General features: G+C 47.0%; 1 protein-coding gene across 1 annotated transcript in view; it reads left to right on the top strand.

Annotated features, from left to right (window-relative positions):
- PKHD1 (PKHD1 ciliary IPT domain containing fibrocystin/polyductin) overlaps positions 1 to 27,403 on the top strand; it is an 832,619-nt gene that overhangs the window by 470,333 nt on the left and 334,883 nt on the right. Inside the window, exons 37-40 of the mRNA XM_075341622.1 lie at positions 6,841 to 7,048; positions 10,647 to 10,801; positions 15,241 to 15,435; positions 18,435 to 18,560. Of these exons, the coding sequence (XP_075197737.1) occupies positions 6,841 to 7,048; positions 10,647 to 10,801; positions 15,241 to 15,435; positions 18,435 to 18,560 (684 nt within the window). The remainder of the gene's footprint in view (positions 1 to 6,840; positions 7,049 to 10,646; positions 10,802 to 15,240; positions 15,436 to 18,434; positions 18,561 to 27,403) is intronic.

Below are 27,403 nucleotides of genomic sequence, written 5' to 3'. Positions count from 1 at the left end.
TATTTGGAGAGCTATATACAATGGGGAACAAAGATAAAAGCATGGGATGGGAAAGTTTTGCACAGAGGGAAAGAGGCTTTCCCTCAGCACCCAGCTTTCCCATGCTCTGATATCATGGGAAAGCTGGGTGCTGAGGGAAAGATGTATATCAGAGAATGGGGATGCTGGGTGCTGAGGGAAAGATGGATATCAGAGCATGGGAAAGCTAGGTCCTGGGGGAAAGATGTATATCAGAGCATGGGAATGCTGGGTGCTGAGGGAAAGATGGATATCAGAGCATGGGAAAGCTGTGCCCTGAGGGAAAGATGGATATCAGAGCATGGGAAAGCTGGGTGCTAAGGGAAAGATGTATATTAGAGCATGGAAATGCTGGGTGCTGAGGGAAAAATGTATATCAGAGCATGGGAAAAGCTGGGTGCTGAGGGAAAGATGTATAACACAGCATGGGAAAGCTGGGTGCTGAGGGAAAGATGTATATTAGAGCAGAGGTCCCCAACTCCAGTCCTCAAGGCCCACCAACAGTGCAGGTTTTTGGGATTTCCTTAGTATTGCACAGGTGTTAATGTAATTACCTGCCCAGGTGCTGGTTCCAACAGCAGTGCAATGCTAAGGAAATCCTGAAAACATGCACTGTTGGTGGGCCTTGAGGACTGGAGTTGGGGAACCCTGTATTAGAGCATGGAAATGCTGGGTGCTGAGGGAAAAATGTATATCAGAGCATGGGAAAAGCTGGGTGCTGAGGGAAAGATGTATAGCACAGCATGGGAAAGCTGGGTGCTGAGGGAAAGATGTATATTAGAGCATGGAAATGCTGAGTGCTGAGGGAAAGATGGATATCAGAGCATGGGAATGCTGAGTGCTGAGGGAAAGATGTATATCAGAGCATGGGAAAGCTGGGTGCTGAGGGAAAGATGTATATTAGAGCATGGAAATGCTGGGTGCTGAGGGAATAATGTATATCAGAGCATGGGAAAAGCTGGGTGCTGAGGGAAAGATGTATAGCACAGCATGGGAAAGCTGGGTGCTGAGGGAAAGATGTATATCAGAGCATGGGAAAGCTGGGTGCTGAGGGAAAGATGTATATCACAGCATGGGAAAGCAGGGTGCTGAGGGAAAGATGTATATCAGAGCATGGAGAAGCTGGGTGCTGAGGGAAAGATGTATATCAGAGCATTGGAATGCTGGGTGCTGAGGGAAAGATGTATATCAAAGCATGGGAATGCTGGGTGCTGAGGGAAAGATGTATATCAGAGCATTGGAATGCTGGGTGCTGAGGGAAAGATGTATATCAAAGCATGGGAATGCTGGGTGCTGAGGGAAAGATAGATATCCGAGCATAAGGCGATGCATGCTGAGGACAAGATGGATATCAGAACATAGGAAAGCTGGGTGCTGAGGGATTTCAGATCATGAGAAACATGAGTGCAGAAGGAAAGAGCCAAGTGTCAGCATCATTATCCTGTACCCCGAGTGTTGGTGTATGGTTGAGGGGAGGGGGGCATAGGTCCAAACTTTGCACCAGGGCCCATCATACTCTAGTTACGCCACTGGTACTGGGGTATGGAGGATTGTGGGACATTACGGGTACTGGGATATGGAGGATAGAGGGTTATGGGCAAATCAGAGTCTTCCATTGAGGCAGTTTTGATAAATGAGGTCCAGTTTGTTATTTCCCTTTTACGAGTGTGGAGATTTCCTGTCAATATCTTGTGATTTCGTGGTTTCTCTGTGTTGAGGACGCGTATTCTGCCGATGCTGTAATGTGCACTGGAGCGAAGTGAGACTGACAAGAATGAGGGAAACTTTGTTTTCTGTGAGCAATTAAGATCAGTCTCGTCCATTATTTCTGCCCCTTCCGGGATATGTAAATCCACTTATACTTCTCCCCCTCTCCCCCCCTTTCCGTAATTTGCAGCGAGCGTTGGCGAGGTCTAAATATCCGAGCGGAACACATTACAAATGAGAAAATATCGACTTCTCAATTACTCACTCTGTGATCACTTCCTCAACTTTCTTCCCGAGCTTTTACAATCCTCCCTTCCTCGGGGTCGTTTGTTTCTTCGGCAAATTGTCCAAAATTGGTCATAATCGGGCACATGCTCAATGTTGTGTAACAGACATCTTCCCATTAACAATAATGCGTAATTCAATTGACAGCGATGAAAATTTACCTAGCAATATGTTGTCGTTATAGCCAACTGCTCTTAGCATCTAAATGATCCTTTCAGCGTGTCTTCAGATTCCTGCAGGCGAATATTCCTTGTCTCATTCAATAGCGCCATAGATTAAGTGGCAATAATGTAAAAATGGTGCCAGCTGTACGCGGCGGAACATGGAGGAAAAAAAGAATAAAAGTGCTGGTGTGCGATACGTGACCGAGTGCAGGTACGGGGGAGAGGGCTCCTCATTGTTCTCATGCCGAAAAGTCTAACACAAAAGGGATTGTCTGGATTAAAGGGGACGGTTTCACCGGTAGTCTACTTTTTGTCCATGCGTTGACCTGTTCCTTGAGGAGGTCAATAGAGGAGCTAGGTATATAGCAGCGCCATGTGTGTAAAGAATGTGTGGTGGGACATCCTTGTGGATATACCCGTACAAAGATATGGACCCCCAAAACATCTAGTGGTAGGATATCAGATTCTGGGAAATTTCTATATGGTGCAGAAGTACCAGTTACACCCAAGCCCTGGTATTAATAGTGTCAACGGCCATGCTGAGCTCATTGTGCCTGCCCTCGTCGGATCGCAGACTCTGCCATATAAGTGTTATGAGTGTATCACGATCTGGGGAGACCTCTGTCGGTTCTGGGATCAGAAGGTCACTAGAGATGAGCGAACCCCCTAGCGTTCGAGTTTGGTTCGGTTCATCGAAAGGAGGCTCCGTTCGACGAACGTTCGACGAACTCCTTCGAACCCCATTGAAAACAATGGCAGGCAAACACAAACACATAAAAACACATTATACATATACACATACAGTTAATAAACATTACCATTACACTTACAGGTCCCCGCGACGCGTCCTGCACTCTGTCTCCCGCCGCTTTTCCTTCCAATCATCGCTGCTTTCTCCCGGTAACCAGCACTGATGATAGGACCTTCCGTGACGTCAAAATAGCATGTGACCAGTCACGTGTGTATTATCTAATTGGCTACAGACTGGTCACATGGCTAGATGTCATGCTAGGTCCTGTCAGTGGATCTCTCCAGTACGCGGTGCTCGTTTGTGTATCTCCGTGTACTGGCGAGATGCTCTGGCACACGGTCGGCTTCCCCGTTCCTGCATGTGGGCACTCTTTACAGCATCAGCCCACATGCAAGGACTGGATGCCACAGCCGGTGAATAACGGAGATCACTGTTGCTATAGTAACCCGCCTGTCAGCGGTGACGTCACCGCTTACAGCCCGCAGCCTCTGCTCACTCACTGAGTGATTAAACTGCACGGGAGCAGCAGCGTCTATCTCCCATGCAGTGCTGTCTGATGTAGCAGAGCTGCATGGAGAAGGAGAAAGAAGACAGAAAACCGGGATCGTGGAGGGATAAGAGGGAGTAATAAACATGGAGTCTCTAAGTGTGTCTGTGTATTTATTTCTATTAAAGTATTTTTTCTCTGTGTGGTGTCTTTTTTTAACCCTTTATTGGAGATTCTTAATGGCCGGGTCAAACTTGCCTGACATAAAAAATCTCTGGCTTAATACTAGCTAGTAAAACAAAGCTGGTATTAACTCATGATTACCCAGCAAGCCACCTGGCTTCAGGGCTGCTGGAAAAGTTGGATACAGCACAAGATGATGGCGCTTCTATGAAAGCGCCATTTTCTGGGGCGGCTGCGGACTGCAATTCACAGCAGAGAGGCCCAGAAAGCTCGGGCTAACCTGTGCTGGAGATTCCAATCCCCAGCTGCCTAGTTGTACCTGGCTAGATACAAAAATGGGGCGAAGCCTATGTCGGTTTTTTTTTTAATTGTTTCATGAAATTCATGAAATAATTAAAAAAGGGCTTCCCTAAATTTTTAGTTCCCAGCCGGGTACAAATAGGCAGCTGGGGGTTGGGGGCAGCCGTACCTGCCTGCTGTACCTGGCTAGCATACAAAAATATGGCGAAGCCCACGTCATTTTTTTGGTGGGCAAAAAACTCTTGCATACAGTCCTGGATGGAGTATGGTGAGCCTACAGCTGCAAGGATGGATGGATGGGCGGATGGATGGATGGATAGATGAATGGATGGGCGGATGGATGGGCAGATGGGCGGGCAAACACCGGCACTACCGCACTCATCACCGCACACACGCAGGCACTTCAACCCCCATCATCACTGCACACGCAGGCACTAGCTGGGGGAAGTCTCCGCTGACAGCGCAGCTCACTTCATTGCTCCGTGGAGCTGATACAGAGCGCTCGTGTTCTACTGCCGCTCTTGTCATCTTCATGTAGTAGAGCTGGATGCATCGCGGGACCTCTGTGGATAAAATCGGACCTGGAGGGGTATTTGGGGATTTTAATAAAATGATGAAAGAGGGTTTTTTTTGTCTTTTATTCCAAATAAAAGATTTTTTGCTGTGTGTGTTTATTTACTTTCACTTACAGATTAATCATGGAAGGTGTCTCGGGGAGACGCCTGTCATGATTAACCCCATTATTACCCCGATTGCCACCTCACCAGGGCAATTCGGGATGAGCTGGGTAGAGTCCCGGGACTGTCACATCTAATGGATGCGGTAGTTCCGGGCGGCTGCTGGGTGATATTGTTAGGATATTGGGCTCCCATACCATGGCGCTCCCCATCCTGACAATACCAGCCTCCAGCCGTGCGGCTTTATCCTGGCTGGTATCAAAATTGGGGGGAACCGCATTTTTTTTTTATTATTATTATTATTTATTTATTTATTTTACTGCACGATATAGGCCCGCCCGCCGGCGGCTGTGATTGGTTGCAGTGAGATAGCTGTCACTTATTGTGGGGGCATGTCTGACTGCAACCAATCATGGGCGCCGGTGGGCGGGGAAAGCAGGGAATACCAGATTGAATAATGAGTGGCAGCTATTTTCAAAAGAGGAAAAGCCTCCGAAGATTTCTGACAGCCGTGCAGCGTCGCGCCTGTGATCGGTGAGTAGGAAAGAGAGAGGGATTGTGCTGGGGACGCAGAACGCATGCAGATACTCAACGTGCGCACATACTTATTGTGAAAAGCCACGCTTTTGGTGATCGAACCGTTCTCGAACGGTAACTTGAACTGCCGAACTTGAAGCAAATTGTTCGAGTTCGTCGAACGACTGGAACACCGCCCAAAATCACCCGAATTTGAAATTGGCGAACCGTTCGACTCGAACATCACTCAACTCTAGTCACAACGCCTTATTTCTCACAGATCCACTACTTTTATGTTAGTGAAATCTAATTGTTTTTTGCGCTGTAGGGGTTAAGGATTCTTTTGTAACCTTAATCCCAGGTGCAGCTCTTTTGTGACCACTCCCCTTCGCTATAAAAAGTCACACGTCTTACCATCTGACCCCTTACCATCTGACCCCTTACCATCTGAAGGAACCAGTCCCTGGGAGAAGCTGAGGAGTCACGACAGTTGCATCTGTGGTGTTTAGCTACACTGGAGGAGCTTGGAGTGTTTTCTGTATGTGTCTATTTTCCCCTGTCAGTCTCTGTTACCTGGAGTTATATTATTGCAGTGGTGAGACTAGTGCTCTTGCTAGCCTTCTCACTAGCCAGAGTGAGTTCAGGGTAAGCGAGGGCCTAGGCACATGACTGGCGATGGGGGGAAGGATCCCTACAGGTACATTAGGATTTGCAGGGATCAGCCTCAGGTCAGTCACAGGAGGAGGCCCCGCTCCCCTCCACCTAGCTCCATGACTACTGTTGTATCATATTTCCTGTGTACCCTGTGTGTTGCAGAGTTTGCTGGGAGCTCTCTTGTACCTTGTAGTCACTGCGTGACAATGAAAATTAGGGGGATGGGGGGCGGCATACTAGGCAACTGTCCTGATTTTGCAGTTGAAAAATGGGCAAGGCTTATCTAAATCCTTCCCAAAATATGAACATATTACATTGATCCCGGTTATTTTGGGGCATGTACAGAGAATACAAGGTTGGGGCTTAAATATCACATTTTTGTGCTTCCAAACCTTAATAATTATGGGTAGGGTCTGGATATGCTGGAGTGGATATGTCAACACATCCAGTTTTCCTTGTAGTCTCCTTATCTTGAAGAGTATGTACACATATGGGTGATAATTATAATTGTCACCAGGTCAAAAGTGGCCAGTGATTCCTCTTATTTTGTTCCCCCAGCTCCCCTAAGTATTCATTAGTTATTTATTTTTAAATGCTCCATCCAATTCCAAAGATATGGGCCTTTTTGTTTAGCCTTTCCAAGGGGGTGTGGTTTACAGGATCCTCAGAGGCGTGTTTTTAAACAGTTTTGCATAACTGCTCTATAAGGCACCACCCCCGAGTAAAAACCATAAGATTAGGACTATATAAAAAACCCCACATCTCTGAAATCATATTGCAGAATTAAAGAAAAGTACTCAGGGGAGCAGTTGAAACATTGATAAAGAGAGCTTTAGAAAACATATTTCTAAAGATCCTTTATGATATGTTAATGAGCCCAGGGACTAGTCGCAAGGGCATTATTTCCCCTGACTAGTCCGCCCTCTTAGCATGTTAGCACGCCCCTGTTCACTCTCATTTTTTACATGCCCGGCTTCTTGAGTATAACCCGGCAGAAGGCTTTCCATTGTTGACATTTCTGGAGGGGCTTTGTCGGAGATTTTTCACTTGGCCTCCTCCAACCTTAACTTTATGCCTCCTATGAAATTTATCTTTTAGGTTGGGTTCCAAAGTTCATTTCCACATACCTGGCACATCCCGCTAGAGCTGATGACACCAAGCTGATTGTAATGGACCCTGTTGACTGGCGTGTAGGGGATCAGTTTGTCCTATGTGGATCCAGTTCTTATGACCCCATAAAACAAGAGGAGGTCCTCACCATTGTAAATGTCAATGGTACACACATTTCGGTCAGTCCGCCTCTGAGGTGAGTCCAGCCATGTTTGGTATTCGTTTTTTATGTAAAGGCCACTTTACACGCTGCGATATCGGTCCCGATATCGCTAGTGTGGGTACCCGCCCCCATCTGTTGTGCGACACGGGCAAATCGCTGCCCGTGCCGCACAACATCGCCCAGAGCCGTCACACTACTTACCTGCCCGGCGACGTCGCTGTGACCGGCGAACCGCCTCCTTTCTAAGATGGCGGTTCGTTCAGCGTCACAGCGACGTCACAGCTGCGTCACTGAACCGCCGCCCAATAGAAGCGGAGGGGCGGAGATGAGCGGGACGTCACATCCCGCCCACCTCCTTCCTTCCGCATAGCGGCCGGGAGGCAGGTAAGGGGAGCTTCCTCGTTCCTGCGGTGTCACACGGAGCGATGTGTGCTGCCGCAGGAACGAGGAACAACCTCGTTACTGCTGCAGTAACGATTTTTGAGAATGGACCCCCATGTCACCGATGAGCGATTTTGCACGTTTTTGCAACAATGCAAAATCGCTCATAGCTGTCACACGCAACGGCATCGCCAATGCGGCCGGATGTGCTTCACAAATTCCGTGACCCCAACAAGTTTGCATTAGCGATGTCGTAGCGTGTAAAGCCCCCTTAAGTCGAGGTATCGGATCTCGTCTTGGATTGTGTTTTGGTTCTTTAGGGCCGTGTTTCCATTTATCAGGCAGTCCTGTATAGAAGTGTCTAAAACTGTTCCCATCATTTTCTATGGGATCATTCCTAGTCATCCTATACATCACTTTTTGCCTTTTGATCCTAAAGATGGATGCAATAAGATCACTTAAAGCATTTCTTTGATTCGGCCATGAACTCCAGACCGCTGTGGAAAGTGCGCAACGTTGTCGTCAGTTGTGTCTGGATTATCCACCTGGCTCAGACAGTTTTGGCCAACCACAATATGTCTGGGCAAAGTTGTCTGAAAATGCTCCTCTCCTTCATACCAGACTCCCAGTGCAGTCACAGATTTCTCCCACAAAAGCCACAGTATCCCTAATGCAGGTGTTAATACCCACCTTGGACTCTTTCCAGGTATATATGCTCTCAACCTGGGGCCCTTTCAGGTATATATCCCTCATCCCGGGCCCCTTCCAGGTATACAGTATATGTCTCCTATCCTGTGCCCAATCCTGGTATATATGTCTCCCATCCTGGACCCCTTACACGTATATATATACCCCATCCTGGGCCCTTTACAGTTATATATGTCTCCCATCCTGGGACCCTTCCAGGTATATATAGATCACCCATCTTGGGCCCCTTACAGGTATATATATATATATGCCCCATCCTGGGCCCTTTCCAGGTGTACATGTCTCCCATCCTGGGCCCAATCCTGGTATATATGTCCCCATCCTGGGCCCCATAAAGTTATATGAGTCTATCATCCTGTGCCGCTTCCAGGTATATATGTCCCCTGTTCTGCCGCTGTTCTTTAGCGCATTAAAAAAAAATACCTACCTTACTCCGCTCTCACGATGCGTGGTGAACTCCTCTGTAGCTGGAGCACAGGCTGAAAGCTGACATTGGCATGCCTGCTATATTGACGCTTGATGTAACTGCCATGCAACACCAATGACTGGCACTCCAATGTCAGCTGACCGTCTCTGATTGGTCTGCGGCATTTATTGTGGTGCAGGGACCCGATGGATCTCTGTGCTGTAATACACTTCAGGTTACTGTGTGTCATTGTATGCACATCCAGTTAAAGTAAGTACTGGAGTTGACGGAATGGGCCCTTTCACAGTCACTCTCTGCGACCATGGACATTACACCCCTGCCGCTCTCTTTGTCTGACAAGTCTCTCTCTGTACACACTGTGATGGTGTTATGCACTAATAAAGGTGAGAATAAAGGATGACCGCACGCTGTCCGCTGTGAAGGATTTTCTTTTATTCAAACACATGCATAGTAGAAAGCCGGAGGCACACTGTGAGCTGGCTCCTCAAGACTGGACGACGGCCGTTTCGCCCCGTGGAAGCCCAATTTGTGGGCGAAACGGCCGTCGTCCAGTCTTGAGGAGCCAGCTCACAGTGTGCCTCCGGCTTTCTACTACGCACGTGTTTGAATAAAAGAAAATCCTTCACAGCGGACAGAGTGCGGTCATCCTTTATTCTCACCTTTATTCATGGATTTTGTTCTATGACGAGCACCCCGCTTCTGGATTGTTGGACTTTCTAGGCTCTCCACCCGGACTCGGGCACAGGCGATACCGCAGACGTTACTGCAGGTAATGTGCAGTGGTGCAGGACTTAATTATCTCCCTTTGCTACTGGTGTTATGCACTCAGCTTGCTCCTTGAGGTAAAGGCAGGAACACTTTTACTTAAAAAGTCCAGCAGGTTTATTCAGCAACACATAAACCGCTCTCCAGGAACATAACACAAGCCCTCTTCCACCTTTGAGGAATAAAGACATGCTATCACAGTCCATTTCATTTGTGGGTCCACCCGCACAGGTTTGGATAGAACGTCTGCCCAAAAGTATCCCATTAAAGATGTAGCAGCCTCCACAGATACCTTGCCTGGTCAGGACAAGGAAATCCTGTGTTTCTCTCAGAGGTTCCTTCTAGAGGTATAACAACCTCCACACACTGACCATGTGTCAAATGAGGAGACACCATTATAACATATGAGCCACACCCATGCGTAGACGTATGTGGATAGGCACACCCGCCATAATAAGTCTTAGTACTACAGGTACCAGGGCCACCATCTTACAACACACATACATGTATACGGAGAGGACTGCTAAGGCCCCGTTACACGCAAATGACATCGCTAACGAGATGTCGCTGGGGTCACGGAAATCGTGACGCACATCCGGCGTCGTTAGCGATGCCGTTGCGTGTGACACGTACGAGCGACCGCTAACGATCCAAAATACTCACCACATCATTGATCGTTGACACGTCGTTCATTTTCAAAATGTCGTTGATCTTCTGGGACGCAGGTTGTTGGTCGTTCTTGAGGCAGCACACATCGCTACGTGTGACACCCCGGGAACGACAAACAACAATGTACCTGCGTCCTCCGGCAACAAGGTGGGCGTGTCTTTCATGCGGCTCCTCTCCGCCCCTCCGCTTCTATTGGTTGCCTGCTGTGTGACGTCGCTGTGACGCCGCACGAACTGCCCCCTTAGTAAAGAGGCTCTTTGCTGGCCACAGCGACATCGCTAGGAAGGTACGTATGTGTGACGCATACCTGCGATATTGTTCGCCACGGGCAGCGATTTGCCTGTGACGCACAAACGACGGGGGCGGGTGCGATCGCTAGCGATGTCGCCTTTAGTCTAGAGGAGCGGGAAGGGAAGATGCCGCTGGGGATCTGCCTCGGCATAATGATCGTAGACTCATAGCCTGAAATTCTGCAGCATCTCCAATATATGTCTTTTTGTCTGCCTATGACATCACTCGTTATTTTTTTTTCGCTCTGAATGGAAAAAAAAAAAATCCTTTTGACTGTCAGATTTTATATCTTTATATACAACGCATATAATTCTGATCCATGTGGAATCCTAGGAGTTATGTTCCATGTGTACAATTGAGGGTTAATGAAAACCATCTTTTATGTTGCAGATATGGCTATGATATCCTCCATCAGCGGGTCAATGAGGATTATGTCTACCTAAGGCCCCTTGTGGCCCTCATAAGCAGAGATATTACTATACAAGGGAACCAAACAGACGAGTATAGAGGCCGATACAGGAGATGTCGAGAAGCAGGAGTTTCAGGTAAATAGTCTCAGCGCGGACATACATTATACCTATAGATGAGCTGATTCCTGGTCCTTGGGCCAGGTCAGTGTTGTAAGGCCATGGACAGGAGCTACGATAATCTCAATTATTTTACCGGCCTGGTGTGATGTCATCTGTGCGGCGAGCAGTGGACAGGTGACATCTTGCTAGACCATCTAATCATAAATCGAGCCAGAGATGCCAGAGGGTAAGGAAACTTGTGCACCTCCTGTCCACGGTCAAAGAACTTAGTGTCACGGGTGACAGACAGTCATGTGGTTTCTGACCATAGGAGGTCACAGCATTTGGCTGCGCAGAATGCTCCCTGACTTTCCATTGTTCCTGCTGTCAGTATTCATTGGTATAGGTAGCCTTTCTGCTGTATTCATCTCTCCCCCTTTAGGACCCAGCAGGAGCTCACCTTCCACCCAGCTGCTATTCATCAGTATTCTCTTGGTATTTAAATACTCCTTCCTTCCTCGGACTGGTGCTGGTGATATTTTCAGTTCATTCAAGCCCTGGTTGCAAGCAGGTGGCTTGTGCTCCACTGTGTGTCATCTATAGATAGGTAGTTCATGGATTTTCACCCGTGTGTCCTCCTTGTGTCGTCTATTGTGTTTAGTGGGGTTGACGAAGAGCTCATCCCATCCATTCCCATTTTGGAACCTAGCACTAATGATACCTGGGGGCAGGTATCAGGCTCGGTGCATAGGCGCGGAACCTATTTAGGGTGGTGAGGGACCTCAGGGACCAGAGGCGGGTTTTGGTAGGGGTCACCATCTTGCCTTTCCCTAGACACAGGGTTTCCCTTCCCTTTTGCTTGATACTTCCCCATACTTAGCGTGACACTAAAGCGGGCTTTACACGCTACAAGATATCTAACGATGTGTCGGCGGGGTCACGTCGTAAGTGACGCACATCCGGCATCGTTAGTGATATTGTAGCGTGTGAAACCTCCGTGTGATTGCGATTGAACGAAAAACTATTGATTGCATACACGTCGTTCAATTACTAAAAATTGAACGTCCGGTTGTTCAATGTTCCCGAGGCAGCACACATCGCTCCGTGTGACACCCCAGGTATGATGAACAGATCTTACCTGCGTCCTGCCTGCAATGCGGAAGGCAGGAAGTGGGCGGGATGTTTACGTCCCGCTCATCTCCGCCCCTTCACTTCTATTGGCCGGCTGCCGTCGCTGTGACGCCGAACGTCCCTCCCCCTTCAGGAAGTGGACGTTCACCGCCCACATCGAGGTCGTATGGAAGGGTAAGTACGTGTGACGGGGGTTAATCGTTTGTGCAACACGGGCAACAAATTGAACGTGCCGCACATACGATGGGGGCGGGTCACATCGCATACCAGATCGCATGTGTAATTGTAAGGTGTAGAGCAGGCTTTAGACCAGAAAATTGTACCGAAGTTGCTTGAAGTGATCCTCTCATCTCTATGTATCGCAGTAGGTGATCTGTAAAGTTCTCTCCCGTGGTCTCCATAAGAGTCACTTGCTCAAAAAAACTGTTCTAAATACCTTGCAAAAATCCCTGAAATCCCCTAATTCTGCCGCTTTTTTCTGCTTTGCATTATGTGGCGCCCCTGAGGCTTCTGTCGCCACAGAGATATTGCACCTCAGCCATAGGTGTGGTATCCCATCCCGGGTAAGAATGAGGTCATATGCCGGTCCACAGACAAAACCTGCACACACCAATTGGTAGCCATACACCGGGTCAGGGATAGTGGTAGTAACCCCCATAGATGATCTGGTCATGAGGCCGTAAGTCCCATCCACTGGTCCCAATGGTGAGGGGTGGGGCCTAGCCAGCGGGAGTGTGGGAGGAGTCAGGGAGTAGAAAGCGGAACCAGTAAGTTCAAGTTTAGGCAGTCAGTGAGAAGGAGTAGAGGAGTGAAGAGGTGGGCTGTCAGGAGAGGACAGCAGACAGAAAAGAGTGAGACAGAAAGAGATTCCTGGTGGAGATCCTGGGGTCTTGCTAGGCCCAGGTAACACCGATAGAAGGGATTCCAGGGCCACGGAAGGGCAATTGTCCCGTGACCTGTTCCACTAGAAGATCAGGTGGAGGGATCCGGCTGTAACCCAGGGACGGTCCCCAGACTGAAAGAAGAAAGACATTACTTTTAGTGAAACCGAAGGCCTGGGAGATAGTTACAGGCGCCCAGGGCCACAACCCGCCACAGATCCTCGGTAAAGGTGAGCAAGATATGACCGAGGTCAGCCTCCTTTGTACAGGCCCTGTGGTGGAGGCGCAAGACAGCATAGCACAGTTTGGCGCTAAAGAGACAGCCAGAAAGGACACATAGAGGGGTGCACCGGGACTGACCCTTGAACTATCCGGGATCGGCGGAGGTCCCTGACAGCGGATCCTGGCATTCCGTGGGTAACCGGTTACCTGCAGCATTGAACTGAACAGTAAGTAAACATCTTAACTGCAAGCCTTGTGTCGTCTGCTTTATCCTGCACCACATCTTCAAACACCATAGACTTTACCAAGCACCAAAGGTTGCACCGGGGTACCCACTCCACCTGTGGAGAGCAAGAAACACCTCAGCTGCCATAACACCAGCCCCGGAGGTCCCTTCCAGCAGCTGCAGCTCCATAGCCGCAAATTCCCACAGGTGGCGTTACACATTTTATATAAGCTTTATTACCGTCTCCCCCATACCGCCACATTAACTGAATCCGCCAGGGTCACGGAGCCGGGCCCTGCCACCGCTGACTACCCCAGACTAGTCCGACCCGACACCGAGTCACCTAAGGCCCTGGGGCGGGCGAGTCAATTGAGTCGCTCCATTGCAGAGATATTCGCATGCTTCTTCCGGAGCACAGCATGTGAAATCTCTGCTTGTAGTGCAACTGGGTGTTTCTACAGAGTTTTTCAGTCCTCCCTCCAAGATGTTTATTGGCATTTGATCTAGCTGTCCCAGATGCTGACTTGCTGTTAGTGGAAGCACCTAGGAGGGGTGAAAGCGCACGCCCCAGAGAGGACTCTGAAGGAGCGTCCAGTTCCACTAAAAGCAGAGATTTCACATATTGTGCTCCAAAAGCAACAAATGTGAATATCTCTGCAATAGAAGTGATGCAGTGCAAAAAAGCAGGCGGATCAGGGGAGCTCAGGGATTTTTACACGGTATTACAAGATATTTAACTTTTTTTTTTTAGGTTCTCTTTAAAGGGGTTGCCCACATTTGGTAACTTTTTTTCTTATTTAAGCACATGTGTATTACCTAGAAAAGAAAATTGCAGTTGGATTTCATTAAACATGTTGCACCATTTGCCTTTTATCGCCTCTTTGTTTCTCTGTCTATTTCTGACCCCAGAACGAGTTAACTGAGAATCTGTCAGTAAACTCAATCAGACGGTCCGATGGGAGAGTGTTTAACACTTTTGCCAGTCTTTTTTTTTTAGCTCTTCTCAGCTGATTAATTACTTTTGACCACATCAAAGTTGATTGTGCAGTGAGACAACCCTGGAAAAGCAAAAAAGAAAAAGGTTCAAAATGTTTAAAGAAATCAAATTGCAAAAATAATTTTTAGCCATAAAAAGTCCTTTTAAATAAAACAAAAATTGTCCAAAGAGATGGACAAACGACAAACTCCTTCAAGCTTTCTCCAAGGCAGTATCCTATGGTTGGTTGGTCCCATGCTAGTGGACCTTTTCAATTTTGGCACATTAAGACACCAAAAGGACCATAACCCCTCAATCAAATGCAATGTTCCTTAAAGGGGAAGTCCATCCTTTAACACCAGCTCCAAATCCTGGTAGGAAAATGATGAGTTTGTTGCTTTTTGCAGCAACCACTAGGGGGAGCTTACTTGCATACAGTTTTATATATTAGGTTGAACAGTATTGAGCTTGCTCCAAAGCTCCCCCTTGTGGTGCATAGTAGTAGCAAAAATTATATTATTTAGGTTAGATATATTACATTGAATATTGGAATATGAACATGCATTTCTGCTAAGAAAATATATAAAAAATTGAGATACTTAGCATATTTAAAAAAAGCCAATTTTATGTGAGCCCAGCAGCCAACATCAAGGCGTGTCTCTCATGTTATAATTACAGTCATGGCAAAGGGTATCTGCAACAGGATCATTGTCTTTTGTGAACCCAAATGACCTGAGCCCCATAGTGCAATCAAATATGTTCTCTATGTACCATACATTGGTCCTGGCATTGTTTCTGCATCATTAATGGCAGTTTTATGTGAGCCCAGTAGCCAACTTCAAGGCGTATATCTGATGTTATAGTTATAGTCATGGCAAAAGGCATCTGCAACAGGATTATTTTCTTTTGTGATCCCAAATTACCTGAGCCCCATAACGCAACCAGACATGTTCTCTATGTACTTTACATTGGTCCTGGCATTGTTTCTGCATCATCAGTGATGACATTTCTAATCTTACAGTCTTCCTCTCTCCATCAGATATATCAGATTGCCCCTATGAAAAAAGTGAGAAAACACTTGGGTCTCAAGATCTGGGAATGGTGTTTGTCGCTCAAGCCTTGAAGGATGAGAGGAGTTTGGTCCAAATCTCGGGAGTCCGCTTCCTCCATGCCGGCCAAGGCTTCGTGCAGTCGCGCAGTGCCCTCAATATTGTTGGCAATGGACCCATGTTCGGTAGGAAACAGACGTAGAGATGATTTGTATGGAATATCCACATATTTCATTCTCTTCTTTTCGAAACTAAAGGAATGAAGATCTTCAGATGCATATCACAGTGGATTGTAGGTTCCGAGGCGATGGGCTATACGGATTATATACCGCAAAACCAAAGAAATAATCCAGATATATATATATATATACATATATATATATATATATATATATATATATATATATATATATACTGTATATATGCAGAGTATAGGAGCACGTTCACACTGCGGCCATTTATCAGACAAGACCTAAGGCCTCTGCCACACTCACGTGAAAATCACGCACGTGCCGAGAGACACGTATTTCCCCTGCGTGTTGCGTGCAGGTAAGTACGTGTCTCTGGTACATGCGGGACACGTGTGTTCTACGTGTGCTATCCGCGATAGCACACGTAGAACCGGTAATTTACATACTCACCTGGTCCTTCCTGCTGTCCGCGCTGCTGTCCGTGGTGCTGATCCTCGGTCTCCAGCCCTCCCGACTCCCCGCTGCTGCTGCTGCCAGGCATTGAAGTGAATATTCAATGAGAATAATGAGCGGCGGTCAGCAGAAAGTGGCAGCAGCGGCAGAGACAGGAGGGCTGGAGAAGGTGAGTAAATGTTTTGGTTTTTTTTTCTCTGAACGTGTGTGTGTTTTCTGCGGCGCGTGCCACACGGGACTGCATCCACACTACACCCGTGTGGTACGGGTGCGGGCCGTGTGACATTTGTGCTGCGGGAGAAAACACTGACATGTCAGCGCTTTGAAAAACGCACACACGTACAAACGCAGACGGACACACGTTCCGTGTGGTTTTACGTGTGTGTGCCTGCTACCATAGGGTAACATTGCTGAACGTGTCTCCGTGCCGCCGGTACGTGCAAAAAATGGCAAACACCTACCGGCGGCACAGATGTGTGTCACAGGCCCAAGGTAGAAACAAAATGAGCAAATACCCTGCAGTAAGTTGGTGAATAGTAATAGCAGTGAGATTTTAATACTAGAGGATAGGACCGTGCTGATTGCGGTAGGATCAGAAACAGTGATTACTGGCACCCTGTGATATTCATATGCAGTATACTATTACTTATTACTTACTGTGGGGTACATGCTCATTTTTTTCAATCTTAGGTTTTGACAGATGATATACAGAACCGGTAGCAGTAAGAAGAGAAAGCAATAAATCTACATAACTAATTACTGCCCATACACCTGAAAATGACAACTATGACCGAAGCTGGAAGAACCGCTACTGTCCAACTGCACCCAAATACAAAGCCAATCATGTGGTTTTTTGATACATACTGTTACTCTATCAAAACTACATTACATTACTGATCCTGAGTTACCTCCTGTATTATACTCCAGAGCTGCACTCACTATTCTGCTGGTACAGTCACTGTGTACATACATTACATTACTGATCCTGAGTTACCTCCTGTATTATACTCCAGAGCTGCACTCACTATTCTGCTGGTGCAGTCACTGTGTACATACATTACATTACTGATCCTGAGTTACCTCCTGCATTATACTCCAGAGCTGCACTCACTATTCTGCTGGTGCAGTCACTGTGTACATACATTACATTACTGATCCTGAGTTACCTCCTGCATTATACTCCAGAGCTGCACTCACTATTCTGCTGGTGCAGTCACTGTGTACATACATTACATTACTGATCCTGAGTTACCTCCTGTATTATACTCCAGAGCTGCACTCACTATTCTGCTGGTGCAGTCACTGTGTACATACATTACATTACTGATCCTGAGTTACCTCCTGTATTATACTCCAGAGCTGCACTCACTATTCTGCTGGTGCAGTCACTGTGTACATACATTACATTACTGATCCTGTACTGATCCTGAGTTACATCTTGTATTATACTCCAGAGCTGTACTCACTATTCTGCTGGTGCAGTCACTGTGTACATACATTACATTACTGATCCTGTACTGATCCTGAGTTACATCCTGTATTATACTCCAGAGCTGTACTCACTATTCTGCTGGTGCAGTCACTGTGTACATACATTACATTACTGATCCTGTACTGATCCTGAGTTACCTCCTGTATTATACTCCAGAGCTGGACTCACTATTCTGCTGGTGCAGTCACTGTGTACATACATTACATTACTGATCCTGTACTGATCCTGAATTACCTCCTGTATTATACTCCAGAGCTGCACTCACTATTCTGCTGGTGCAGTCACTGTGTACATACATTACATTACTGATCCTGTACTGATCCTGAGTTACATCCTGTATTATACTCCAGAGCTGTACTCACTATTCTGCTGGTGCAGTCACTGTGTACATACATTACATTACTGATCCTGTACTGATCCTGAGTTACCTCCTGTATTATACTCCAGAGCTGGACTCACTATTCTGCTGGTGCAGTCACTGTGTACACACATTACATTACTTATCCTGTACTGATCCAGGGCTACCTCCTGTATTATACTCCAGAGCTGCACTCTCTATTCTGCTGGTGCAGTCACTGTGTACATACATCACATTACTGATCCTGAGTTACATCTTGTATCATACTCCAGAGCTGCGCTCACTATTCTGCTGGTGCAGTCACTGTGTACATACATTAAATTACTGATCCTGAGTTACCTCCTGTATTATACTCCAGAGCTGCACTCACTATTCTGCTGGGAATTTAGATTGTGAGCCCCAATGGGGACAGTATTGCCATTGCATATAAAGTGCTGTGGAATTACTAGTGCTATATAAATGAATAAATATTATTATTTTTAAATATAAGAATCAGATCCGGGTACTGTTCTCTATTCTGTTGCAGTCACCTGCAGTAATAGACTTAAAGGGAAATTGCATCATTTTCACATGTGCACAAGGCTTTATGGTTGGTGCATTGTATCCGGACGGTGCCCAGGTTGTCCTGCGCGGTCATCTACCTACTTGTCCATCATTAAGGTGCTGTGTGATTCTCTGCCGTCCTCCTAGGTTCCTATATACAGCGATGTGTGGTGATGGACTCCTTCGCTCGTGGCATCAACCTCTCCGGGATTTCCCATTTCACCTTGGAAGACAATGTATTTTACAATATTAAAGGTCACGGTGTGATTGTAGGTGAGTGATTGTCACCGGTGATCAGAGCGGCCTCGTCTGATTGCACCGACACTGCTAAATGAACTATTGCATTGCTGCCCGACCATAGATTGTCTGAGCTTTCTCTATATCATTGTCAGTAACATTTTCACTATCAAAATGTATTGAATATTTTCAATATTTATCTATTATCTATCTCTCTATCCAACCATCTATCATCCATCCATATATAAAGCTATCCATGCTTGCATCTATCCAGTCATACATTTATCCACCCATCTGTCCATATATACATCCATCTATGCATGCATCCATCTAAACATCGAACTATCCATCTCGCCATCTATCTGTTCATCCATCCATCCATCCATCCATCCATCCATCCATCTATCCATCCATCCATCCATCCATCCATCCAGTCATCCATCCATATATGCATGCATCCATCTCTACAGTGAACTAATCATCTTGCATGTATCTTTCCATCCTTCTATCCGTCCATCCATTTATCCATAAATACATCCATCCGTCTAGCCATATAAACATCCATCAATCAATCCGTCCATCCTTAAATCTATCTATCCATTTATTCATTCATCCATCCACTTATCCAGCTACTCATCCACCCATCAATCCATATATACATGCATCCATCTATACAGCAAACTGTCCATCTTACCATGTATCTCTCCATCCATCTATACATCCATCCATATATACATCCATCCTTCCATCGATCTATCCATATATCCAGTACAGACTAAAAGTTTGGACACACCTTGTCATTTGAAGAGTTTTCTTTATTTTCAGGACTCTGAAAATTGTAGATTCACATTGAAGGCATCAAAACTATGAATTATCACATGTGGAATGAATTACTTAACAAAAAAGTGTGAAACAACTGAAAATATATATTATATTCTAGGTTCTTCAAAGTAGCCACCTTTTGCTTTGATTACTGCTTTGCACACTCTTGGCATTCTCTTGATGAGCTTCAAGAGGTAGTCACCGGAAATGGTCTTCCAACAGTCTTGAAGGAGTTCTCAGAGATGCTTAGCACTTGTTGGCCCTTTTGCCTTCACTCTGCGGTCCAGCTCACCCCAAACCATCTCAATTGGGTTCAGGTCTGGTGACTGTGGAGGCCAGGTCATCTGGCGTAGCACCCCATCACTCTCCTTCTTAGTCAAATAGCCCTTACACAGGCTGGAGGTGTGTTTGGGGTCAATGTCCTGTTGAAAAATTAATGATGGTCCAACTAAACGCAAACCGGATGGAATAGGATGCCGCTGAAAGATGCTGTGGTAGCCATGATGGTTCTGTATGCCTTCAATTTTTAATAAATCCCCAACAGTGTCACCAGCAAAGCACCCCCACACCATCACACCTCCTCCTCCATGCTTCACGGTGGGAACCAGCCATGTAGAGTCCATCCGTTCACCTTTTCTACAACGACACGGTGGTTGGTTCCAAAGATCTCAAATTTGGACTCATCAGACCAAAGCACAGATTTCCACTGGTCTAATGTCCATTCCTTGTGTTCTTTAGCCCAAACAAGTCTCTTCTGCTTGTTGCCTGTCCTTAGCAGTGGTTTCCTAGCAGCTATTTTACCATGAAGGCTGCTGCACAAAGTCTCCTCTTAACATTTGTTCTAGAGATGTGTCTGCTGCTAGAACTCTGTGTGGCATTGACCTGGTCTCTAATCTGAGCTGCTGTTAACCTGTGATTTCTGAGGCTGGTGACTCGGATAAACTTATCCTCCGCAGCAGAGGTGCCTCTTGGTCTTCCTTTCCTGGGGTGGTCCCAGGGCCGGTGTCAGCACGCAGCACACCCGGGCAAATGCCGGGGCCCTGGACAGCCGACAGGGCCCATTCGCGAGTTCTGGGGACCACAGTCCTCTGCAGGAAACTGCGGCTGCCGTCCCTTTAAGGCACGCTGTCCACAGCATTCCCTTTGAAATCCTTGTTTGAACTTCAACTGTGGGCGGAGCTATCGCACGGCGTCCAGCTCCAGTCACTGTCCCACAGTTGAAGATGAGGAGCAGTACCAACCAGCGACCCCCAGCACAGCACTGCCCTTCGGTGCTGTGTGGGCCCCCTCTCCACCTTGATTTGAGCGGTATGTTCTACACCCCTCCCCCCCCCCCCGATTTATGGGCTCCAGTGAGCTGTATAGACTTCCCCCACCCCCTCCGAGATGTATGTCCTGGCTCCCTTCCCCCCTGAGATCTATGTCCTGCCCCCCGCAGCCGTATGTGCTGGCCCCCAGAGCTAAGTGTTCGGGCCCCCAGAGACGCGTGTGTGGGGCCCCCAGAGCAGAGTGTGGGGCTCCCCGAGCCATGTGTGTGGGGCCCCTAGAGCCGCGTGTGCACATTTCCCAGATGTCCCATTGTAAGCTAAAACCACCTGCATTAAAAGGAGATAACTACAACAGTGTGTCTGTGTCTGGGTGCAGCAGAGCTGAGTGTGTGTTTGAATGCAGCAGGGCCAAGTAGGTGTATGGGTGCAGCAGAGCCGAGTGTGTGCCTGGGTGCAGCAGAGCCGAGTGTGTGCCTGGGTGCAGCAGAGCCGAGTGTGTGCTTGGGTGCAGCAGAGCCGAGTATGTGTCTGGGTGCAGCAGAGCCGAGTAGGTGTATGGGTGCAGCAGAGCCGAGTGTGTGCCTGGGTGCAGCAGAGCCGAGTGTGTGCCTGGGTGCAACAAAGCCGAGTATGTGTCTGGATGCAGCTGAGCTGAGTATGTGTCTGGGTGCTGCAGAGCCGTGTGTGTGTTTGGGTGCAGCAGAGCTGAGTATGTGTCTGGGTGCAGCAGAGCCGAGTATGTGACTGGGTGCAGCAGAGCCGAGTGTGTGCCTGGGTGCAGCAGAGCCGAGTGTGTGCCTAGGTGCAGCAGAGCCGAGTGTGTGCCTGGGTGCAACAGAGCCGAGTGTGTGCCTGGGTGCAACAGAGCCGAGTATGTGTCTGGGTGCAGCTGAGCCGAGTATGTGTCTGGGTGCAGCTGAGCCGAGTATGTGTCTGGGTGCTGCAGAGCCGAGTGTGTGTTTGGGTGCAGCAAAGCTGAGTATGTGTCTGGGTGCAGCAGGGCAGAGTATGTGTCTGGGTGCAGCAGAGCCGAGTGTGTGTCTGGGTGCAGCAGAGCCGAGTGTGTCTGGGTGCAGCAGAGCCGAGTGTGTGTCTGGGTGCAGCAAAGCCGAGTGTGTGTCTGGGTGCAGTGGGTGTCTGTCTGCAGCAGAGCTGTGTCTGTGTATATGTGCAGCAGAGCTGTGTGTATATATACTCTTTGGGCAGCAGAGTGTGTATTTACTCTCGGCAGCAGAGCTTTGTGAATATGTGCTGTTTGGGCAGCGTAGCAGAGATATATATATATATATATATACCTTTTATATATATATACAGTCATATGAAAAAGTTTGGGCACCCCTATTAATGTTAACTTTTTTTCTTTATAACAATTTGGGTTTTTGCTATTTCAGTTTCATATATCTAATAACTGATGGACTGAGTAATATTTCTGGATTGAAATGAGGTTTATTGTACTAACAGAAAATGTGCAATCCGCATTTAAATAAAATTTTACCGGTGCAAAAGTATGGGCACCCTTCTCAATTTCTTGATTTGAACACTCCTAACTACTTTTTACTGACTTACTAAAGCACTAAATTGGTTTTGTAACCTCATTGAGCTCTGAACTTCATAGGCAGGTGTATCCAATCATGAGAAAAGGTATTTAAGGTGGCCACTTGCAAGTTGTTCTCCTATTTGAATCTCCTATGAAGAGTGGCATCATGGGCTCCTCAAAACAACTCTCAAATGATCTGAAAACAAAGATTATTCAACACAGTTGTTCAGGGGAAGGTACAAAAAGTTGTCTGAGAGATTTAAACTGTCAGTTTCCACTGTGAGGAACATAGTAAGGAAATAGAAGAACACAGGTACAGTTCTTGTTAAGCCCAGAAGTGGCAGGCCAAGAAAAATATCAGAAAGGCAGAGAAGAAGAATGGTGAGAACAGTCAAGGACAATCCACAGACCACTTCCAAAGACCTGCAGCATTATCTTGCTGCAGATGGTGTCAATGTGCATCGGTCAACAATACAGCGCACGTTGCACAAGGAGAAGCTGTATGGGAGAGTGATGCAAAAGAAGCCATTTCTGCAAGCACGCCACAAACAGAGCCGCTCCAAATCTACTCAGGCATTCATGCAGAGGAACAATTACAATGTTCTGGAATGGCCATCCCAGTCCCCAGACCGGAATATCATTGAACATCTGTGGGATGATGTGAAGCGGGCTGTCCATGCTCGGCGACCATCAAACTTAACTGAACTGGAATTGTTTTGTAAACAGTAATGGTCAAATATACCTTCATTCAGGATCCAGGAACTCATTAAAAGCTACAGGAAGCAACTAGAGGCTGTGATTTCTGCAAAAGGAGGATCTATAAAATATTAATGTCACTTTTATGTTGAGGTGCCCATACTTTTGCACCGGTCAAATTTTGTTTAAATGCGGATTGCACATTTTCTCTTAGTACAATAAACCTCATTTCAATCCAGAAATATTACTCAGTCCATCAGTTATTAGATATATGAAACTGAAATAGCAAAAACCCAAATTGTTATAAAGAAAAAAGGTTAACATTAATAGGGGTGCCCAAACTTTTTCATATGACTGTATATTTGTGTTTGTGTCTGTACATTTGCAGCAGAGATGTGTGCAACAGTGCTATCAAGGGGTGTGTGTGTGTGTGTGTGTGTGTAGCAGAGCTGTGTGAGTGTCTATGTATGGATCAGAGCTGTGCGTGTGCCCCCCCCATAGCCATCTGTGCAGCCCCCTGGAGCCAAATGTGCAGCCCCCAAGAGCACTATGCAACTTACCCCAGTAATGTGTATACCCCAAGAGCTGTTTGCTATTCCAGTAACATCTATGCCGTCCAGTAATGTCTTTCCCCCGTGCCCCTACTGTGATGTATATATTGTAGCCCCCAGCCCCTCCTGTGATGTATATACAGCAGTGTCAGTGTGCACTGTACACGGCGATGTCTGTTAGTGATGGCTATCATGCAGCACAGCCACATGCCTAGGAGAAGCTGGATGGAGACAAGCGGGAATGTGTCTGTATGTATGTATGATGTGTATCTATGTATGTCACTGTATATGACTCTGTATAGATTTGTCTGTTTATAAGTATTTTTGTGAGTTTGTCTTCAAATATGTATATGTGCGTATACCTGTATGTGTACGTATCTGTGTATGTGCGTGTCTGCGTGTGGATGGGGCCCACAAAAACCTGGAGCCGGCCCTGGGCGGTCCTCATGTGAGCCAGTTTCTTGACGTATCTATAAGGGATAAACGGGTCTCCAGTGACAAACTTCCCCTTAATTTAAATATATTAGTAACGACACAGACTCCAACTTTATTGCCGAATGGCCACAGCTTTATTCAACAGTATATATGTACCAAACTTGTGGCTCAACATGCCACCCCATTAACACCTGAACCTGTACATATATACATATTCTCCACAAAATGACACCTGATAGGTCCATCCGAGAGGCAAACCATCATTCCTATCCCCCGGCCGTAACCTCCAACCGGCCCAGGGGACCACCTCGGCCGTGACCAACCGACCCGAGGTGTAGGGTAATTAACGTTCCATCGTTAATTACCCCTCCCCAGAACCTGCAGGACCTCCGCCTACAAGTTCCCATCCAACTCAAAGCCACTCCCCCTGAGTGGCTTCATACCAACAAACCTACTGTCGGTACACCAAACCTCTCTGAACGGACCTATCACCCCGCCACAGACCGGCCAAGTGACACCTTACTTGGCCCGGGCCCCCCACACCCCCAATGCTCGTTCCATTCCATCCTTCAAACCCAACGTCCACAAATCCAAACCGCCATCCGTGAGAATGGACCCCATCACGCCTCAAATACTGCTCGGTGGACTTCTCCAACTCCTCGAATCGAACCACCAACCTCCGTTCCACGCTCCAAACCTGCCAATCGCCCGGTTCAATTTTTTTTTTTTTTAGGCCCTGTTAATCCGATCCACTCCTAAAACGCCACTGCATTCGGGCTACCATATCGGACCTCACAATCACAATGCCATGGAACGCCCTCTACAAATGAAGTAAGTCCAACTTGCTCTCCCTTTTAACTTTCACGCCGTCCACACTCCAAAGTCATTCCCCCCCACATGCAGCATTAAAACAACAGGTTCCTTGTCAATCCGGCTATAATACACCAATTCAGGGCGAACTCTACTCCAAGTCATGCCCCGAACTCCGAGCCATTTCACACGGGCTTCCTACATTGCAGCTCCGTACGAAGAGACTGCCCACCAAACCATCCTCAATAAAGGACCCCCCCCCTGTCACCAAACATCACCTAATCAGATGTGGTCTAATATACAAACGAAACCTGGAGGAATCCCAGCTCCCAATCCACCGGGTCCAATCCTCACTCAGCCTCCCCACTTAGCCGCTTCGGTCGCTGCCCCAATCCGAAAGGAGTGGGACCCATAATCCCTTGGCTACTCCCCCGGCCCTTATTAAAGCTGTCTTCAACACTGCCATACTGGAATCACGATAAGGCAGATCCATCCACATGTCTAAAGAAACACCGGGGTAGCCACCCCACACCTGCAAGAATTCCGCCACCTGAACCACTGGGCATAGGTGGTGCCCTGGCAATTCAAACAATGTCACCAGACGTCCCCCACCTATTTGGTCTGTCTATCGAAAACCATACAGGCACTCGCGCCATCCTTACCAAGCGTAACAACCTCTAATAACAGCCCGCCTACCGCATGCCTGGCAGGGCTACCAAATTCTCTGATGCAGAAAGCCCCGAAATTGCCAATACGAAGGCAACCTTAAACAGCCTCGTACCTAATCGGACGAGCATACAGTTAGGTCCAGAAATATTTGGACAGTGACACAAGTTTTGTTATTTTAGCTGTTTACAAAAACATGTTCAGAAATACAATTATATATATAATATGGGCTGAAAGTGCACACTCCCAGCTGCAATATGAGAGTTTTCACATCCAAATCGGAGAAAGGGTTTAGGAATCATAGCTCTGTAATGCATAGCCTCCTCTTTTTCAAGGGACCAAAAGTAATTGGACAAGGGACTCTAAGGGCTGCAATTAACTCTGAAGGCGTCTCCCTCGTTAACCTGTAATCAATGAAGTAGTTAAAAGGTCTGGGGTTGATTACAGGTGTGTGGTTTTGCATTTGGAAGCTGTTGCTGTGACCAGACAACATGCGGTCTAAGGAACTCTCAATTGAGGTGAAGCAGAACATCCTGAGGCTGAAAAAAAGGAAAAAATCCATCAGAGAGATAGCAGACATGCTTGGAGTAGCAAAATCAACAGTCGGGTACATTCTGAGAAAAAAGGAATTGACTGGTGAGCTTGGGAACTCAAAAAGGCCTGGGCGTCCACGGATGACAACAGTGGTGGATGATCGCAGCATACTTTCTTCGGTGAAGAAGAACCCGTTCACAACATCAACTGAAGTCCAGAACACTGTCAGTGAAGTAGGTGTATCTGTCTCTAAGTCAACAGTAAAGAGAAGACTCCATGAAAGTAAATACAAAGGGTTCACATCTAGATGCAAACCATTCATCAATTCCAAAAATAGACAGGCCACAGTTAAATTTGCTGAAAAACACCTCATGAAGCCAGCTCAGTTCTGGAAAAGTATTCTATGGACAGATGAGACCAAGATCAACCTGTACCAGAATGATGGGAAGAAAAAAGTTTGGAGAAGAAAGGGAACGGCACATTATCCAAGGCACACCACATCCTCTGTAAACCATGGTGGAGGCAACGTGATGGCATGGGCATGCATGGCTTTCTATGGCACTGGGTCACTTGTGTTTATTGATGACATAACAGCAGACAAGAGTAGCCGGATGAATTCTGAAGTGTACCGGGATATACTTTCAGCCCAGATTCAGCCAAATGCCGCAAAGTTGATCGGACGGCGCTTCATAGTACAGATGGACAATGACCCCAACCATACAGCCAAAGCTACCCAGGAGTTCATGAGTGCAAAAAAGTGGAACCTTCTGCAATGGCCAAGTCAATCACCAGATCTTAACCCAATTGAGCATGCATTTCACTTGCTCAAATCCAGACATAAGACGGAAAGACCCACAAACAAGCAAGACCTGAAGGCTGCGGCTGTAAAGGCCAGGCAAAGCATTAAGAAGGAGGAAACCCAGCGTTTGGTGATGTCCATGGGTTCCAGACTTAAGGCAGTGATTGCCTCCAAAGGATTCGCAACAAAATATTGAAAATAAAAATATTTTGTTTGGGTTTGGTTTATTTGTCCAATTACTTTTGACCTCCTAAAATGTGGAGTGTTTGTAAAGAAATGTGACAATTCCTACAATTTCTATCAGATATTTTTGTTCAAACCTTCAAATTAAACGTTACAATCTGCGCTTGAATTCTGTTGTAGAGGTTTCATTTCAAATCCAATGTGGTGGCATGCAGAGCCCAACTCGCGAAAATTGTGTCACTGTCCAAATATTTCTGGACCTAACTGTATATCCCCCAAACACATCACCAACCAATCAACGACGGAAACAATAGTGGCCGTCTCCTGTCTCGCGACCACGCGTCCTTTGAAAACCCTTTATCCCCTACCGCACCAGAAAATCCTTTGCCACATCCCGAACCCCTTGCATTTTAACAAGAAGGCCAACACCGCCCAACTTGTAATCATCACCGAAACGGACCGGCCTGCTGAAAAAATCCCAGCTAATCAATGACAAAACCCCCAGCACTCGGCCTGTCTAACCAAGCTCCATAAAATCCGCCTTCTCCAATTCCTCCCATTCCCGCCACACAGCCTGG

This window comes from Anomaloglossus baeobatrachus, chromosome 3, assembly GCF_048569485.1.
Source record: "Anomaloglossus baeobatrachus isolate aAnoBae1 chromosome 3, aAnoBae1.hap1, whole genome shotgun sequence".
NCBI classification, from domain to species: domain Eukaryota; kingdom Metazoa; phylum Chordata; class Amphibia; order Anura; family Aromobatidae; genus Anomaloglossus; species Anomaloglossus baeobatrachus.
Note: the sequence above shows the minus strand (reverse complement) of the source record. Positions and strands in the feature narration are given on the sequence as shown.